Genomic DNA, 17,648 nt, shown 5'->3' with positions numbered 1-17,648 from the left:
CACTTTCTATTCTGTGTACATATCATAGTTTCTTTATCCATTCTTCTGTTGATGGAAATTTAGGTCATCACCATCTTGCAACTGTGAATAGTATTGTGATGAAAATGGCTATACATGTATGTAACCATGTTATGGCTCTGATTTCTCTAGGCTCTATACCTAGTAGTGGGTTTGCTGAATCATATGGCATTTCTACGTCCAACTTTATAAGGAAGTGCCACAATTTCCCACAGTGATTGTACCACTTTATAATTTCAACAGCAGTGTCTGATGGTTCCAGTCTTTCCATGCTGTCACCAGTATTTAATGTCCTCTGACTTTTTAATTTTATTATTAATGCTGAACTGAGATATCTTATTAACATGGATAAAGTCAAAGAGTTGAAAAGATAATTTCAAAGGGCAGCTTCAGAAGACAAAGTAAAATATTATGGTGAAATGTGCAAAGACTTAGAGTTAGTAAACTAAAATGGAAGAACACAGCATATATATATTTAAAGCACTTGCACGAGGTAGCCCAACTTAGTGGCAAGTTCTTTGGCCTTGGCCTTTTCCAGATTGGCAATGCAGACCACTGACTTGAGGTTCAGCACATCGCCACCCCAGTGATGGCAGATCTCATCAAATCTGTCACTTTAGTTGGTCTTGATGGCTTCCACCAGCTTAGCCAGGGCTCCTTTGTCTTCCGAGTTCACCTATGTGAAGGTGACAGTGGTGCAAGTCTTTCTGTGTGCTTGACGCCCCAGCCAGGCCTTGCTCTTGATGATGCAGTAGGGGACCCCCATTTACAGCACAGGGCGGGAACACGGCATATCTAAAACTGAAAGAACTCAAGAAAAAAATTAAAACCTTGAGTTTCAATATTGAACGATTCAATGGGCAAAATGTTGAACGTTGCAGAAAACATAAAAAGAAGATCGAAAGAATACTCAGTCACTGCACTAAAAAGAACCGGACAACATTCCACCATTGCAAGATGTAGCACATGAGCAAGAACCAAGGCTACTGAAAGAAGTTCAAGCTGCATTGAAAGCATTCACCAAAAACAAAGTTCCAGGAATTGATGAAATATCAATTGAAATGTTTCAACAAACTGAAGAAGCACTGCATTCACTAGTCTATGTCAGAAAATTTGGGAGCCAGCTATTTGGCTAACTGATTGGGATCCAGTAGAATGCTCAAATTATAGAACAATATCATTAATATCAAGTGCAAGTAAAATTTTGAAGATCATCTCACAATGGTTGGAACTGCAAGAAGTTCAGGCAGGTTTCAGCAAAGGATCAAGAACAAAATATATTATTGCTGATGTCAGATGGAGCTTGGCTGAAAGCAGAAAATACTAGAAAGATGTTTGTTTGTGTTTTATTGAGTATGCTAAGGCATTAGACTGAGTGGACCATAACAAACTATGGATATCCTTGAAAAGAATATGAATCCCAGGACACTACATTGCATTCATGCCAAACCTGTATGTGAACCAAGAAGCAGTTGTGCAAACAGAAAAAGGGAATACAGCACAGTCTAAAAACAGGGACGGTGTGCATCAGGGTTGTATCCTCTTGCCATATTTCTTCAAACTGTATGCTGAGCAAATGATCAGAAAAACTGGATTATATAAATAAGAATGGGGCATCAGGATTGGAGGAAGTCTTATTAATAACCTGCAATATGCAAACAACACAGCTTTGCTTGACGAAATTGAGGAGAACTTGAAAAACTTGCTGACGAGAGTCAACAATTTCAGCCTTCAGTATGGGTTACAACTTACTGTAAACACCTAACTCCTCACAACTAAACCAGGGAGTAACATTGTAAATGGAGAGTAGATTGAAGTTGTCAAGGATTTCATTTTGCTTGGATCCACAATCAATGCTCATAGAAGCAGCAGTCAAGAAATCAAATGACACGTTGCATTGGATAAATCTGCTGCATGAGATCGCCTTAAAGTATTGAAAATCACTCAAGCCATGGTAATACAAGGGCCTCATATGCATGTGAAAGTTGGACATCAAATAAAGAAGACCAAAGAAAAATTGATGTGCTTAAATTATAGTTCTAGCAAAAAACAAAAAATTGAAAGTGTCAGGGGTTGTCAAACAGACAAACAAATCTATCTTGGCAAAAATATGGCTAGAGTGGTCCTTAGAGGTAAAGATGGCAAGACTTAGTCCATGTACTTTAGACATGTTGTCAGAAAAGACCAGTCCCTAGAGAAAAAATAATCATGATTTGTAGTGAAGAAGAGGAAGACTTTGACAAAATGGATTGATACAGAAGCTGCAATGATGGACTCTGATATAAGAACAATGTTGAGAAGGGCACAGGACCGGGCAGTATTTCCTTCTTTTGTTACATAGGGTGCCTTTGATTTGGAACAGATTAGAAGGCACACAACAACATGAGGTGGAACCAACTTGACCTGTCTAGCTACAATAGTGGCTGATGATTGTAAACATTTCTTTATGTGTTTGCTGGCTACCTGAAAGTCTTCTTTGGTGAAATATCGGTTTATATTTCTAACAAACTTTAATTGGATTATTTGTCTCTTTAATGGCTATTGAAGTTTTCTACAAGTTTCTTGTCTGATATGTGTTGGCCAAAAATTTTTACTGCATCTGTGATTTCCCTCCTTTACTCTTCTGATGAAATCTTTTGATGTACATACATGCTTAAATTTTAGGAGATCCCAGTCATCTAGCTTGTCTTTTGCTCTTTGTGTGTTTTCAGTTATGTTTGATAGTATTTATGCCATATATTTGGGCTCCTAAGTTTGTTCTTATTTTTCATCAATGGTCTTTATAGTTATAGCTTTTACATTTATATTTTCAAAGCAGTGTCTATTTATAAAATGCTTGTCTTGGTGCTTGCCCTTATAATAATGATTTCATACACTATTTGTCCTTTTATCATTGACTAACTTTACTGAGCATAATGGTCTCAGGTCCATCCATGCTGTGAGGTCATAGTTACATCAATTTTGTTTGTGTTGTTTATCACTACATAGTATTCCATTGTGTGTATATGTCAGTTTCTTTAGCAATTTTGTTTTTTTCCAACATATTGCTATTGTGAACAGGGCTGGCATGAACATGGGAGCGCATACATCTGTTTGTGTTATGTTTCTTTCTTCTTTAGGGTATATCTCCAGCAGAGGTACAGCTGGATTCTATGAGATTTCTATTCCTAGTTGTTTAAGGTAATGCCATGCTGTTCCACAATGTCTGCACATGTTTAAAGGCCCACCAGCCAAGAGTTCCAATCTCTGCATATCCTCTCCAACAGTGTTTTCCCTGTTTGTTTGGTTTTAATTGAGCTGTCATTGTTGATGTAAGGTGATGTCTCATTGTTGTTTTGATTTGCACCTCTTGGATGGTTAGTGACCATGAGTATTTTTCATGTGATTTTGAGCCATTTGAACATCACATTTTGTGAACTGTCTGTTCGTATCCTCTGCCCTTACAAGGCACTACTTCTGAAATCTTCTGGATTTTTGTTTCTTTCTTTTGTATAGTTTCTAATTTTTCATTTATTTTTTTTCAGTTTGTTCCCTTTATTCCTTAATTCTTCTAGAGCTGTGTCTGTATTTTCCTTGATTTTATCTTTATTTTCTTCAATCTTTATACCAATATATACCTAACTACATATATTTTTTGAATTCTTTACCAGGCATTTTCAATCCCATTTCTCTGTGAGAAAGTTTTCCTGATACTAGATTTTGATCATTTACTTGTACCTTTCTATCTTTTCCCCCCCATGTATTCCACGTTGTCTGTTGTCTTTGAGGTAGTGGTGTTGTTTTATTTGAATATAATTCATAATTGCATGTTGTGATTTTCCCAGGTTTTTAAATTATCTACAGGGCAGGTTAGTACTCTGCTCACTAGCTTGGTAAGATGCAGATAATGACCATCTATCACTTTATGGGTATTATAGAGGATGGGAGTGTGTGCACAGTTCTGTTCTCTATTCATGTAGACTGATTGAGGGTACATTGGTCTGGCATTGGTCATTATCTATCATTGTTCAAGTACTACAGGAGTGTGTGTACACCCATTTGATGGGGATTCAGTGGGAATAGTTGTCCCTATGCAGTATGGGCATGACAATTGTCTCCTGTTAGTGAGAGAAAATAAACAAAGAAAATCAAAACAAAATATAAAAAATAAGAATGTAATTTAAAAGAGAAGAAAATATGCAACATCTCTGAGAAGAGAAATAATAAATATATTTTTTTATAAAATAGAACGGGGAAAAAAAGCAATGAGAGTCAGAAAAGGGGAAAAGAACAAAAACAACCACAAAGTAAAGAGAGATGGTGGGAAAGAAAAAGAATAATAACTAAAAGTGGAAAAAGAAAAAATAAACAAAATACAAAACTCAGGGAAAGAAAGGAGAAAATGTAAGTGGTGTTCTTACAGGCTGAGAAGGCAGCAGGGGGCAGGCCATGTGATATGGGTCATTGCACTTTGCCATCTGAGGAGGTCCTGGAGTGCCTGGTCCTGGAGAGAGTTCCTGACCATACAGAAGGTATGTAGAGGTAGGTTTTCTGTTCCCGAAAGAATTTCCTACCCAGTGGGTAGCTGTGGGGAGGTCACCTATCTGGCACTGCACATTTTGCTAGGCCAAGAAACATGTACCTCAAAACACATGGGTAGTGTGCAGCCTATGCCTAATCTGTAAAGGCCCAGTCCAAACTCAGAAGGAGTAACGGTTGTGCAGGGCAGGGGGGTGGGGGGTGGGGGGTGTCACTGGCCACCAGGTTGAGGGTTGAATGTGTTAGACTGAGTTGTTTAGAGGAACAATCAAGTGAAATTCATCTATGCATAAGAAAGAGCATTATATCAAGAAATAATTGTATATCAAGACAGCATCTCAGGCTAATCCTACTCAAGTCCATAAGTCCCCTCTTCAGACTCCCCTAGCTGCAGTCTGGAAATACAGAAAAATGAAGATCACAGGCCCATAGCTTCAGAATCATGTGGATCAAAAGTCGGTGGAACACGGCAGGGAGCCTACAGCCCTCAAGGTCTGGACGCAGGCAGTTTTCCAACAGACAAGAAGGCAAAGAGACACAGAAAACAGGAGGTTACTAATTTCCCTGCTTATATGAAGGTTGCACCCAAAAGAGGTATCATCAGATTGTACCTGATTGACAAGTTGGATTTCACCCCTAACCTTTCATACATCTTCAAGTTGACATAAAATCATCAAGCTACCACATTGGCCATACTTCTGGGCACCAGGAGAATGTGAGGATCCAAGGGAGGATTGAAACTTTCTGGTTTCTACTGTAGGCACTTGAAGTCCGGGGTAAACAGAAAATTATCAGATTGATACCTCAATCAGAAATTTGTTTGCAAAAGTTCAAAATGGCTGCATACTGCCAAGCAAGCTCACAGTGCACCACTCTGTTCTTTGTGTCTTCTTGTTATCTCCCCCCTCTTTAGGGGATTAAAATTATGTTCCTTTTAAATGCTTTTTGAATTTTAGGAACAAAAATAAGTCCAAAGGGGCAAGATCAGGGGTAAAGGGTTGATGGAGAAAGTTCTTCCAATGAAATTCTCATAGTATAGCCCTTACAGAATTAGCAGGTGCATTGTGATGGAAAGAATTCCTCACTGTAATTTTCCTCATCTTTTCTCACCAATGCAGCTTGAAGTTTTCTTAGAAATTCTTCATAATAAGGCCCAATGATTTCCTGTGTCCTTCAAGAAAATCTGTCAATATTACTCCTTTAGAATCTCCAGAAACAATCACCGTAATCATCTGAGCTGACCTTTCAGCCTTGAATTTGACTGGCCCTGCAGATTTTCTCTGTGTTGCTTGTACCTTCTTCTGAAGGCACCTTTAAGAGACTAAACCAAGTGCATTATTGAGATAATTTGTCTGTAGCCACCACTGATAACTGATTAAACACGTTTTGTTCTAAATAAATCTATGTATGCATGAACTAGAAACCCAGCAGCAATACTTTTTGACTTCTTTGTACATGTTATAGTTTCTCTATTTATCGAGTCATTGTTGTCATATTCTTCTTGAATTTTTTATATAAGGTTTGCTTTAGTTCTTTAAACATGTTTATAACAACATTTTAAAGACTTTGACTTTAAAGTCTGTGCACAAAGGTTCTATTGACTTATTTTTCCCTAAGTATGTGTCACACTGTGTTTCTTTCCATGTCTCACAATGAAACAGTTCTGTTGAAATATTTTAGACAACATGTCATAGCAAGTCTGGATTATAGGCTTTTGTTTGTTTATTTATTAACTTGTCTGGGCTAACTTTGTGAATCCTGTCTTCTCTAAAGCATATTCCTGTTTTTTATTTCTAATTGTTTCTTCTGTGTTAGGCAGGGTTCTCTAGAGAAACAAAACCAAGACACTTAAGATTATAAATATATAAAAGGATAGGTTTATGTGAGAAGGAATATAACAGCTGATTAGTCTACAGAGCAGTACAGAGAGCTCAGTTCAACTCACTTTTGTTGACAGTTAATATACTGGAGGTCCTTAAAGTCATGCACACTGCTGGTCCAAGGTCAAGGAAGCAGACAGCAGAGCCTGCCCTCAGGCAAGGCATGTAGGGTGGGGCAGCAACAGCAGCAAGATGAGAGTTAAGGTGCAGCAGAAGCCATAGCACAGGAGCATAGTGAAGCAGTTCCGTAGGACCTTCGAGAACCTTGGCGAAGCAGGTCTTGATGGAACCACAAGGGATATATGCACAGCAAGGTGACAAGATTCACAGGTTGGCTCAGCCTACAATAGCACATCACACAGTTGAGGCAAAGTATTAGCTGAGGAAGCAGTGTGCGGGTCCAATAATTCTGGCAGTGCAAAGTATTTATCTCAGTCACCTTCCAATCCAACTTTGACCTGAATAAACTCTGCCCACATGTTCCTATGTAGGCCTAGTTGGCACAATAAACTGATCAGATATTTGCTTTTAATTTTAGGTCTGGTTTTCTAGAGAGCACCCTTTCTATTCATAGCTTAGTGTTCACACAGTGATTGCTCATATGTTGTGTTCAAACACTTCAGACATCTTTTAATGCTTCCATTCTCTGGACATCTGTGTGTGGACTGGAAGTATATTCAAAGTTCATCCTGCCCTAGCATTTGTTTCTTCTCACCCTCTTATAATTCTTCTGCCCACATGCTTAAGTTCTACTGTCAGGGATGTGTGAGAAGTTTGGACCTGTTCCAATTTCTGCTACACATGTACAGAGCCTCCAGCTAACTTAGAATATGTGAGAACTTTTCAAGCCACCTCTGACTTACCTCATGGTAATCCTTGTTAAATCTCTGGTTAAAACCAGTTCATTGTTTCTCTAAAATAAGCCCATGATTTCAGGCTAGTGGGAGCACTCGCCTTCCATTGACTATAGAAATTTTTAGTTTATGATGCTCTAAATAAAGTTTTCTCAACATTACCATAATTGATCATTTGAGTCAGATAAATCTTTGTTGTATTTTGTTTTATAACATCCCTGATCTTTATCAACTAGATGCTAATTGCCTACTCCCCCACTTTACCACCCACTGCCTAGTTGTTTATCCTAAAAATGCCTTCATACATTGACAAATGTCCCGTGGGAAGCAAAAATCATCCTTTAGTTGAGAACCACTGGTCCACAGCACACCAATCATAAGTTGAGAAAAGTCTTTTTAAATAAAAAAGACCATCTATGCCATGAATTGTGCAGAACTGTGCACACCTTACTTCAAATTTCATAAAGTATACATCTTCTAACCTCATTGAATGCCAGACTTCTTTGCACAAATAAGTAAAGTCAAATCATTTAATATTTCTTATCCCTTATATTAACAAAATAAAAGTAATAAAAATCTACTCATCATTAATGCTGAGTTCTGCAGTTCATCAGAGCTGAGACCATGTTAGGAGAATGAAACTAACAGAAGCATAATTTCTACTTTTCTCAGAAAAATTCCCCTCTGTGAATGTAATTTCAGTGTGAGAGTAGGCAAAGGCTTCCCATATCATGTAGAGTGAGAGACCACCTTTGCACAAAGCTTGTGGTGGACAGAATAATGGCCTCTATAGATGCTTCCAGATGAAGAACAGAGCACAAAGAAGGAACCAGCTGCTTGATTCAGAGGGATTAGCCACGGAAAACCTTATGGATAGCAGCAAAACCTTGTCAGACACTGAAAAGCTAATGAATAGAAGCAGAGCATTGTTGGAGATAGAACCAGAAGATTAGGCCCTCAGGTCTGAAGGCACTCAAAACATGACCGAGGAAGAGTGACCTTCTCAAAGTGGAGTTGACCATAATGACATGGATGGAGTAAAGCCTTTGAGAGGGAAGCCTTTAGGACCTTCATTTGCTGATAAGGTATGACTGACAATGGGAATAAATCATTGCAATATCTATCAATAGTTGGATTTGGGAATATATGAAGTATGAATCTAGAAAAATTGGAAGTTGTAAAAAATGAAATGGAACATATAAAGATCATTATCCTACATTAGTGAATACATTAGTGGGCTGAAATGGACTGATATTGGCTATTTAGAATCAGCAGTCATATGGTTTACAATGCCATGAATGACAGACTCCAGAGGAATGGGACTGCATTCACTATTCAAATGGACTTTTCAAGATCTATCTTGAAGTGCAGAGTTGTCTGTAATAGTATAATATCTATCCCACACCCAGGAAATCCACTCAATACAAAGAACTATTATTCCAATTTATGCACCAACCACTAATGCTAGTGATGCAGAAATTGAAGAATTCTAACCACTTCTTCAGTGTGAAATTGATCAAACATGCGATCAAGATACATTGAAAATTATTGGCTATTGGAATGCAAAAGTTTAAAACAAAGATAAAGGAACAGTAGTTGTAAAATATGACCTTGGTGATAGAAATTAATCTGGAAACAGCATGATAGAATTTTGCAAGACCAATAACTTCTTCATCGCAAATGTTTTTAAAACTCAAAAGGCAACTATACACAGGGACTTCTCCAGATGGGATACACAGAAGTCAAGTTGAATACATCTGTGGGAAAAGATGATGGATAAGATCAACATTAGCAGCAAAACCCAGGCCAACGACTAACTATGAAACATAGCATCAATTGCTCATATGTAAATTCAGGTTGAAATTGAAAAATATTAAAACAAGTTCATGAGAACCAAAATACAAACTTGAGTCTATCCCACCTGAATTTCTAGAACATCTCAAGCACAGATTTGCGGCATTGAACACAAATGATCAATGACCTGATGAGCTGTGGGATGACATCAAGAACATCAAAAAGTCATTAAAACAGAAATGAAGGAAATAAAAGATCAAAACAGATTTCACAAAAGACTTGGAAACTTGCTTTTAATCATAGAATAGCAAAGGCTAATAGAAGACATGATTAAGTCAAACAGCTGAATAGAAAAATTCAAAGGACATCTCCAGAAGAGAAAGTAACATATTTTGAACTGTGCAAAGAGTTAGAGTTAGAGAACCAAATAGTAAAACCATGCTTAGCATATGTTAAACTGAAAGATCTAAATAAAAATTCAAGCATTGAGTTGCAATATTGAAAGATCCTATGGGAAAAATATGAATGATGCAGGAAGCATCAAAAGAAGATGGAAAAAATATATAGAGTCACTGTACCAAAAGAAATCGTTGAAATTCAACCATTTCAAGAGGTAGCATATGAATAAGAATCACTGGTTCTAAAGGAAGAAGTCCAAGCTGTACTAAAGACATTATCCAAAACAAGGATGGAGGAATTAATGAAATACCAATGGAAATGTTTGAACAAGCTGATGAAGCACTGGAACCACTCACTCATTTATGCCAAGAAAATTGCAAGAACACTATCTAGCCAACCAAATGGAAGAGATCCATAGTTGTATTCATTCCAAAGAAAGATGACCTAACAGAATGTGCAAACTATAGAACAATATCATTGATGCAAGTAAAGTCTTGCTGAAGATCATCCAACAGTGGTTGCAGCATTGACAGTTAGGTGACAGAAATTCAGGCTGGATTCAGAAGAGGACATGGAACAAAACATATCATTGTTGATATCAGCTGGATCTTAGCTGAAAGCAGAGAATACTAGAAAGATGTTTACTTGTGTTTATCTATGCCAAGCCACTTGACTGTGTTAGTTACATAATCCATCATCAAATTGAGACTTATGAGTGAATGGGGTGGAGTTTGGCCTGTCAATCAGATCGCAGCTTGATGACCTCATTTGGAGGCACTAAGGAGATAAGTACCTTGTTGGAGGTAGGACACATGCTTACTCCCAGAGAGACCTTCAACTGACAAGACAAATGGTGTGTCTTGTTATGCTGATGGCAGCAAGAGGCCTGGACCTGGAGGAGCCACGTGGAGACCTACGCCAGTGCTGAGATGCTTTCAACATCACTGGATCCACAAGACTTTCCACCCACTTGCCTGTGATCTCCCTGAATTCAGCATCATTGCACGTGTTTCATGAGTATGAAGAGAACTTTATAGATTGGTATCAGACATATGGGTTAATATTGAACTTATGGGCTTGATCTGGACAGGGCTGGGATGTTTTCTCAATATTCAATTGCTCTTGTTTATAAAGCTCTTTTCTATACACATGAGTGTCTATGAATTTGTTTCTCTACTCTTCCTGGACTAACATACCTCCAGAACTATAAAATAATAAATGTTTATTGTCTGTAGCAATGAAATTTGTGGTATTTGCTACAGCAGTTATGGGAAACTAATGCATGTGTCTCTGCCATATAGTTATTCCAGTCTTCCAGAGTCCTGGCCTAGTGGTTTGCATTACTTCTACCTATACTTTCTAGCAAAGCAGAGTGCTGGGGCCTTGGAAATTGCATTTTTGTGTGCTTTGTAACACTGGAAAAGTGTAACTCTCTTTAACTTAGTTTCCTCATGGAGTGAAAAGGGTTAAGTATATCCATCTGTATTAGTTACCTAGGACTTCCAAAACAAACAACTATCTCAATGACTTGCAAGAACAGAAAAGTATTGCTTCATGGTTCTGGAAGCTAGTAAACCAAGTTCAGGAAATGTAAAGATCTATCTTGCCCCCAAAGGCTCTAAGGGGAAGAGCCATTCTCCAGACCTGATGTCTGGTAGCCCAGGTGTTTCTTTGCTTGTGGCACTTGCAAACTATTATCATCTGGCCATCTTTTCTATATTTATCTTTCTCCTCATTTATAAGGATATCATTCAGATTGGATTAGGACCTACAATACTCTCATGTGACTTTATCTTAGTTTAATTAATAACATGTCCAAGGACCTTATTTCCAAACAAGAGCATATAGACAGGTACTAGGAGTTAGGACTTCCAACATACTTTGGGGGAACACACTTCAATTTATCACACTATTCTTCTCACCTCACTGCCATTGAGTCAATGCTGACTGATAGTGACCCTATAAGACAGTGTAGAACTGCCCCTGTGAGTTTCCAAGATGGTAACTCTTTACAGTGTAGGATTCCCTGGTTATGTAGGAGTTACATACTGAGCTGCGATCAACATGGGTAGCAGTTCAAAACCACCAGCGGCTCCGCAGGAGAAAGACTGGGATTTCTACTCCTGTAAACAGTCACAGGCTCGGAAATCCACAGCGAGGTGGCAATGAGTCGGCAGTGACTCGATGGCAGTGATTATTATTATTATTTAAAACTCACTTTATTGGGGGCTTTTATAACAATCCATACATCAATTGTATCAAGCACATTTGTACATATGCTGTCATGATTATTTTCTAAACATTTACTTTCTCTTTGATCCCTTGATATCAGCTGCTCTTTTTTTTTTAATTTTTTTTTCAGCTGCTCTTTTTTTCCTCACTTCCCCCTCCCACCTTGTGACCCCTTGATAAATTGTAAATTATTATTATATTCATATCTTACACCGACTGATGTCTCCTTCCCCCCACTGTTGCTGTTGTTTGCCCCCCCTGGCAGGGGGTGGGGTGGTGGTGCGGCGGCAGGTTTATGTGTCAGTCATTGCAATTGGTTCCCTCTTCCTTCTCTCCTCTCCCCACCTTCCCCCTACCCTCCTGGTATCACTACTCCCATTCCTCTTCCTGGATTGCATGTGTCATGGGCTTTTATCTCTTACCTGTACTTGTGTACATGCTCCGGTGTAACCCGCAGTGAAAGGCAGGACTGGGGCCATGATAGTGGGGGGTGAAGAAGCCTCAAGGACCCAGAGGAATATTGTGTGTTTCATCAGTACTACACTGTGCCCTGGTTGACTCATCCCTTCTTTGTGACCCTTCTGTGAGGGGATGTCCCATTGTCTACAGATGGGTTTTGGGTCTCTGCTCCGACCCCTCTCATTCTCAACAATATGTTTCATGTTTGTTTGTTTGTTTGTTTGTTTTGGGTCTGGTGCCTGTTACCTAATCCCATCGACATCTCATTACTTTATTTTAATAAAAACAGGCTGCTGTTCTTCTTCTATGTGGGCTTGTTGCTTCTCTGCTACGAATGCTATATCTTTTGACAGCTGGGCACCATCAACTTTCTTCACCACATTTGCTTATATGCCAATTTTCTCTTCAGTGATCATGCCAGGAGGGTGAGCATCACAGAGTGCCAGGTTGTTAGAACAAAGTGTTCTTGCCTGGCTTGAGCAGAGGCCCAAAGTCCGTCCATTACCTCAGGGTATTGCCATATAAATATATGTACATAGGCCAATACCTCTATTTTTATGAGTTAATGTATTTACATATGACACACCTATGTTTATACCTCTAGCCATTATTATCATTATTATTATTAACTCTTCATGGAAGTAGAAAGTCTCATCTTTCTTCCACAAAGCTGGTTGGTGTTTTTGAACTGCTGACCTTGAGCCTAGCAGCCCAATGTGTAACCACTACACTGCTATTGCAAAAACTAAATGAGACAATAAAATGTAAATTTCTTACAAAAGTACCTGTCATGTTATAGCTATCAATCGCATCCTTACTAATCTCTAGTCCCTTTCTTCCTTTCTTGACAGTGTGTCTATGGTGGCGTACTGAGAGGCACTGGCAAGCAGACCTTTGGAGCCATTGTGAATTTGATCATGTATTATGTCATCGGCCTCCCACTGGGTGTCATTCTGATCTTTGTGGTTAGAATGAGAATCATGGGTATGAGGTTCGAGGAAAAGATAGGGAAAAGCCCGGGGTTCTCATTGGACATGCTACCTATTGTCATTTGTCTCCTATAGGCCTCTGGTTGGGCATGTTGGCCTGTGTCCTTTTGGCAGCAGTTGCCTTTGTTACCTACACTGCACAGATTAACTGGAAGTTAGCTGCAGAGGAGGTGAGTCAATACTTAGCTCATTAAGACATATGCTGTACCTGGTACAAGACAGGAACATGGCTGCTCAGTCAAAAATGCCTGAGCACACCAATATTTGACAGCAGAGAGAGATGTGTGGTATAAGCAAAGGGTAGGCTGTGGGAGAATCAGGCCACCTGAAACTCAACATCTACTATCATTCTAATTGGGCCTGCGGCATGCTAAACATACTCCACAGCACAAAGAGAACCCCAAACCCAAACTGTCTTTATCAAATCTTCCCTCCTGAAATCCAAATAAAATCCAAATAAAAGCTCAATCAAGCCAACTTAAGTTCAAAGGAGCCCACAAAATATTTCTTGACTTTGGAAGAGGTCATCCTCTTAGATGAAATCTTAAACAGAGCAAACCAGCATTTGTAACTCCTACACAACAGGAAAAATGCTTCAAAGCTAAGCACAAGGTTTTCAGCAGCTTCTTCCAGTGCAGTGGGGAGCCAAGTCCTTCTTTGTTGTCTGTTCTTACTCTGGAAGCTCCACTGAAACCTGTTCCCTTTGGGTGACCCTGCGGGCATTTGAAATCCCTGTGACAGAGCTTCCAGCATCACAGCAACACACAAGTCACCACAGTACAACAAACTGACAAAAAAGTGGTGGTAGAGAAGAATATTGAAAGGACCATAGACTACTTAAAGGATAAACTGATCTGCATTGGAAGAAGTAGGGCCAGCGTGCTCCCTAGAGACAAGGATGGCAAGAGTTCATCTTACATACTTTGGATATGTCAGGAGAGACCAGTCCCTAGATAAGTACAGCATGTTTGGTAAAGTGGAGGGGCGGCTAAAGAGGAAGGTCCCCAGCGAGATGAATTGACACAGTGGGTCCATTGATGGGCTCAGGCATAGGACTGATTATGAGGATGGCACAGAAACATACCATGTTTCGTTCTGTTGCGCATAGGGTCGTTATGGGTCAGAGCCGACTGGTTGACACCTAACAACAACAATACACAGCAAAGAGGTAGGTCGTCTCTCAAAGACAAGGATATGGTTTTGCTTTTTGTGTGTGTGTAGATAAAATCATCTGGCATTTTAAAGATACAGATTTAAAACAACAACACTAAACACACACAATAAAACTAACATTAAAGCAAAATCGGACAAAGCTAATAATAAAAATCAATGGAAGGTTATTGAATATCAGATTTTAAAATATGGGTAACATTTCAACTAGAGTGTTGAAATGTTCTGAAGATGAGAAAAATTTCCAAATTTCTTATACAAAATCTAATCAGTATTGCCATGGGAAAAAGGGTAGGAACAGAACTTAGAAACAAATTTATGTCAAGGGGGATTTCCATGAAGCACTGTTTAAAATTTAATAAATACTTATTTACTCAACATAGCTGACCTTTGGAGTCTGTATTCTGAACATAATTGAATTCTTTAGAAGAGCATAGGGCAGGTTACAGAAACAACCACCAAGAATATAACATGTGGCCTAACACAGACCCTGGAGTTTCTACTTCTCAAAGCTGGATGCACACTGGTAATTTCCAAAAGAAACGGATAACTGTGGATTTCAGAAACGAAATAGTTAAGAAAGTAGAAAGTCACTTGGAGAGACTGGTGGTTTCAAACTGCTGCCCGAAATCATAACCCTTTATCCCACCAGGATATGCTCGGCTTTAGTTTATGATATTTCCGAGGCAGGAGGTATATCAGGTGAGTGGTGGTGAAAGGGCTAGTGGACTGACACAGATAGTTCTTTCTCCTTTAGGCTCAGAAACATGCCGGCCTGCAGCAGCATGAGACAGAGTGTACAGTCCCCAGAACTTGGTCTGAAAAGGTGCTTGTATCTTCAGGTAATGTCATAATATAGTTTGCTTGGTATACACAAACCTGTCATGGATACAGGTTTCTGACTGTCTTCTATGTGACAACCAGCTTCATTCATTTAATATTATGGAGCACTTATTCTGTGGTAGGCTCCTAGCACCACCATGAAGCTTCTGTGTGGATCATGTGATTGGAAACCATGTAAACCCAAGCTGCCTACTTTCCTAGAATTATGAAACAGTAAATATCCATTGTTTTACAAGCATTCCGGTTAGAGAAACTGCAACAAGTAGTTTACAGGTCTAGATTTGCGAAAAAGTGACATATATTTCCAACTCGAAGTGAGAAACCAAGTCCCAGAGAGATTAGGTATTTCCCCCATCATTCTACAACTAGTAAAGATAAGAGGTTAGATGCAACCACAAGTCTGTCTGACTCATGCACTCACATCCTCACTCAATTAAACTCCCTCCAGGACAGAGGGAACAGAATGTATCCTTTGTCTTTGCACACAGGGGCCTGTCCTGTCCAGAGATGTCAGCCTTGGTCATCAAATAGAAGAAACTGCTCTGGTTTACATTCACTGTCTATGCAATAAAGTGGTGGCCCCAGCTCTGGGGCAGAGGGGTTCACTTGTACTCCAGAGCTGGCACTGAATGCCAGGTATTTGTATATGTAGCTCACAGCTCTTACAGACTATACCGGAGGCATCATATCTCATGTAGGGCTTCCGACAGGTGTATCTGTGAGCCCCTTGACTAAAATGCTGATACCAAAAGTGGTCAAGAGAGAATTTTATAAAACGAACTTAAGTAAGTACATACTATTCTGAAATAATACACAAAATTAACATTCTAGGTGACATATGTAATCATAAGGACAGGTTGAGACAAAGATACATCTGATTGAGTATTAATCTGTAGCACCCAGCCAGCTGGGACCTACCTGCGATGCACAGAATAACTGCTCCAGACACAACATTGAGTCATGAGGGGAAGGGAGAGGGATTCAAGCGAGAGAAGACTCCTGGGTTTCTCTGCTTGCCAGTTTTTATTAGCATGCCAAAGCATGAACCAATCGAGGAAGTATACAAAAGTTCGAACTCCGGGGCTGTACTAGGGCACAACAACTTAAGGCTTAAGACATCTCATAATGGTTAACTAACAAACATCATTGCACATTGATGCATTTTGCTTTAAGGAAGAGTCCTGTTTGTAACAAGGAACCATCTTATCAATGTGTGTTTGTGCCAAGTTCCTGGCACATGCAAGTAGTCCGACACTCAAGGTTAATCAAAGTCTTTGCAGCCAAGTAACCTCCCAGGGGGAACAGGACAATGTTTCACTACAGTAAACTTTATTAGATCAACTCACATCCATTTTCCCATATATTCCTTCATCTGATGCTTCTAATAGAATAGACAAAGCAGGTATTTTTCTGTTGCACAGAACTTTTCTATTGAAAGGCATAGAAATTGAAAACCAGTCTATAGTGGAGTGAGGCAGTTAATGTATACCTTTTAATTCCAAAGCTAAAATCTTTCACCTGTCCACAGCATTGCCTGACTTTGTTCCTGTTTGCTTTTGCAGTGGCCATGGGCAGCTCCCCTGGCATTACTTTGACAACATACTCAAGTCCCGAGTCCCAAATGGATCTCTTCAAGATGCCAGAAACATCTCTGGAACCTTTGGTGTCTGCCAACACATTATCAATGAAACAGCTGGCCATCCGCCGTGGGGCTGCGCTAGGGGCAGCATCAGCCACACTTATCCTGGGGTTTGTTGTCAGGGTCCTGACCACCAGGCGCTAGCAAGTAGCTTGAAAACAGGAAAGGGAAGGAAAAATATGACTGCCCTGGCCTCCATCCCCCTGTTCCCTGCACGCACAGAGATCTGCCTTACAAAGCACTAATGAGATTCAGTACAGGTGGATACTTAAGACCATTCCTAATAAAAGAGCTGGTACCTTATGGAAATGTAGGGGACTCTGAATTACAAATTAATAGTGTGGACCAGTTACTTTTTCTTTTGACTGGATTGCTGTTTAGAAGATACCAGCCAACTGAAGAGTGAAGATCTTGAGTGTCAATATTCTTCAGTAATGTAAATAGCCTCAAATTAAAAAAATACAATATACTCGTCTCTTGTTTACTGATGTGATTATATTCCAAAGACCAGTACTTATTTGAAAATCAGTGTTATGTGAAAATTACATAACTTCCTTACCCGCTGCCTTCTGCCACCTTCCCATAGTCACAGCTTTAGTGATGCCCAAGCAGAGGTGGCAGAAGTGGATCCTACAGCCTTTTCTCATGCAGTGTCTTGCAACTCTCTTTGGTTTTCAGTACTCTTCTTGCCTCTCACTCTCCCTACATTTTGTGCTACCTTCTGGAATGGAGATGTTACCTCCATCTCTGCCTGTGCCTCCAGGTGCTGTGCCCCTTGTAGGGACCCTTCTAGGCACCACTACCTCCTAACTGAAGTACCAGATGTTCTACCAATATTGCTTCCCCTGTTCAT

At 39.6% G+C, this 17,648-nt stretch overlaps 1 protein-coding gene across 2 annotated transcripts in view; it reads left to right on the top strand.

Annotated features, from left to right (window-relative positions):
- The window catches only part of SLC47A2 (solute carrier family 47 member 2), a 45,963-nt gene extending 28,699 nt beyond the window's left edge, over window positions 1-17,264 (top strand). For both annotated transcript variants that reach the window (XM_045290810.1, XM_004703048.2), the window contains exons 14-17: window positions 13,006-13,138; window positions 13,219-13,313; window positions 15,071-15,155; window positions 16,719-17,264. In XM_045290810.1, the coding sequence (XP_045146745.1) occupies window positions 13,006-13,138; window positions 13,219-13,313; window positions 15,071-15,155; window positions 16,719-16,939 (534 nt within the window). In that variant the 3' untranslated portion in view covers window positions 16,940-17,264. The remainder of the gene's footprint in view (window positions 1-13,005; window positions 13,139-13,218; window positions 13,314-15,070; window positions 15,156-16,718) is intronic.
- The last annotated feature ends 384 nt before the right edge of the window (window positions 17,265-17,648 follow it).

Source organism: Echinops telfairi, unplaced genomic scaffold (genome assembly GCF_000313985.2).
Source record: "Echinops telfairi isolate 266 unplaced genomic scaffold, ASM31398v2 ScPeMD7_57;HRSCAF=196, whole genome shotgun sequence".
NCBI lineage: Eukaryota > Metazoa > Chordata > Mammalia > Afrosoricida > Tenrecidae > Echinops > Echinops telfairi.
This window is presented reverse-complemented; position numbering and strand designations above follow the sequence as displayed.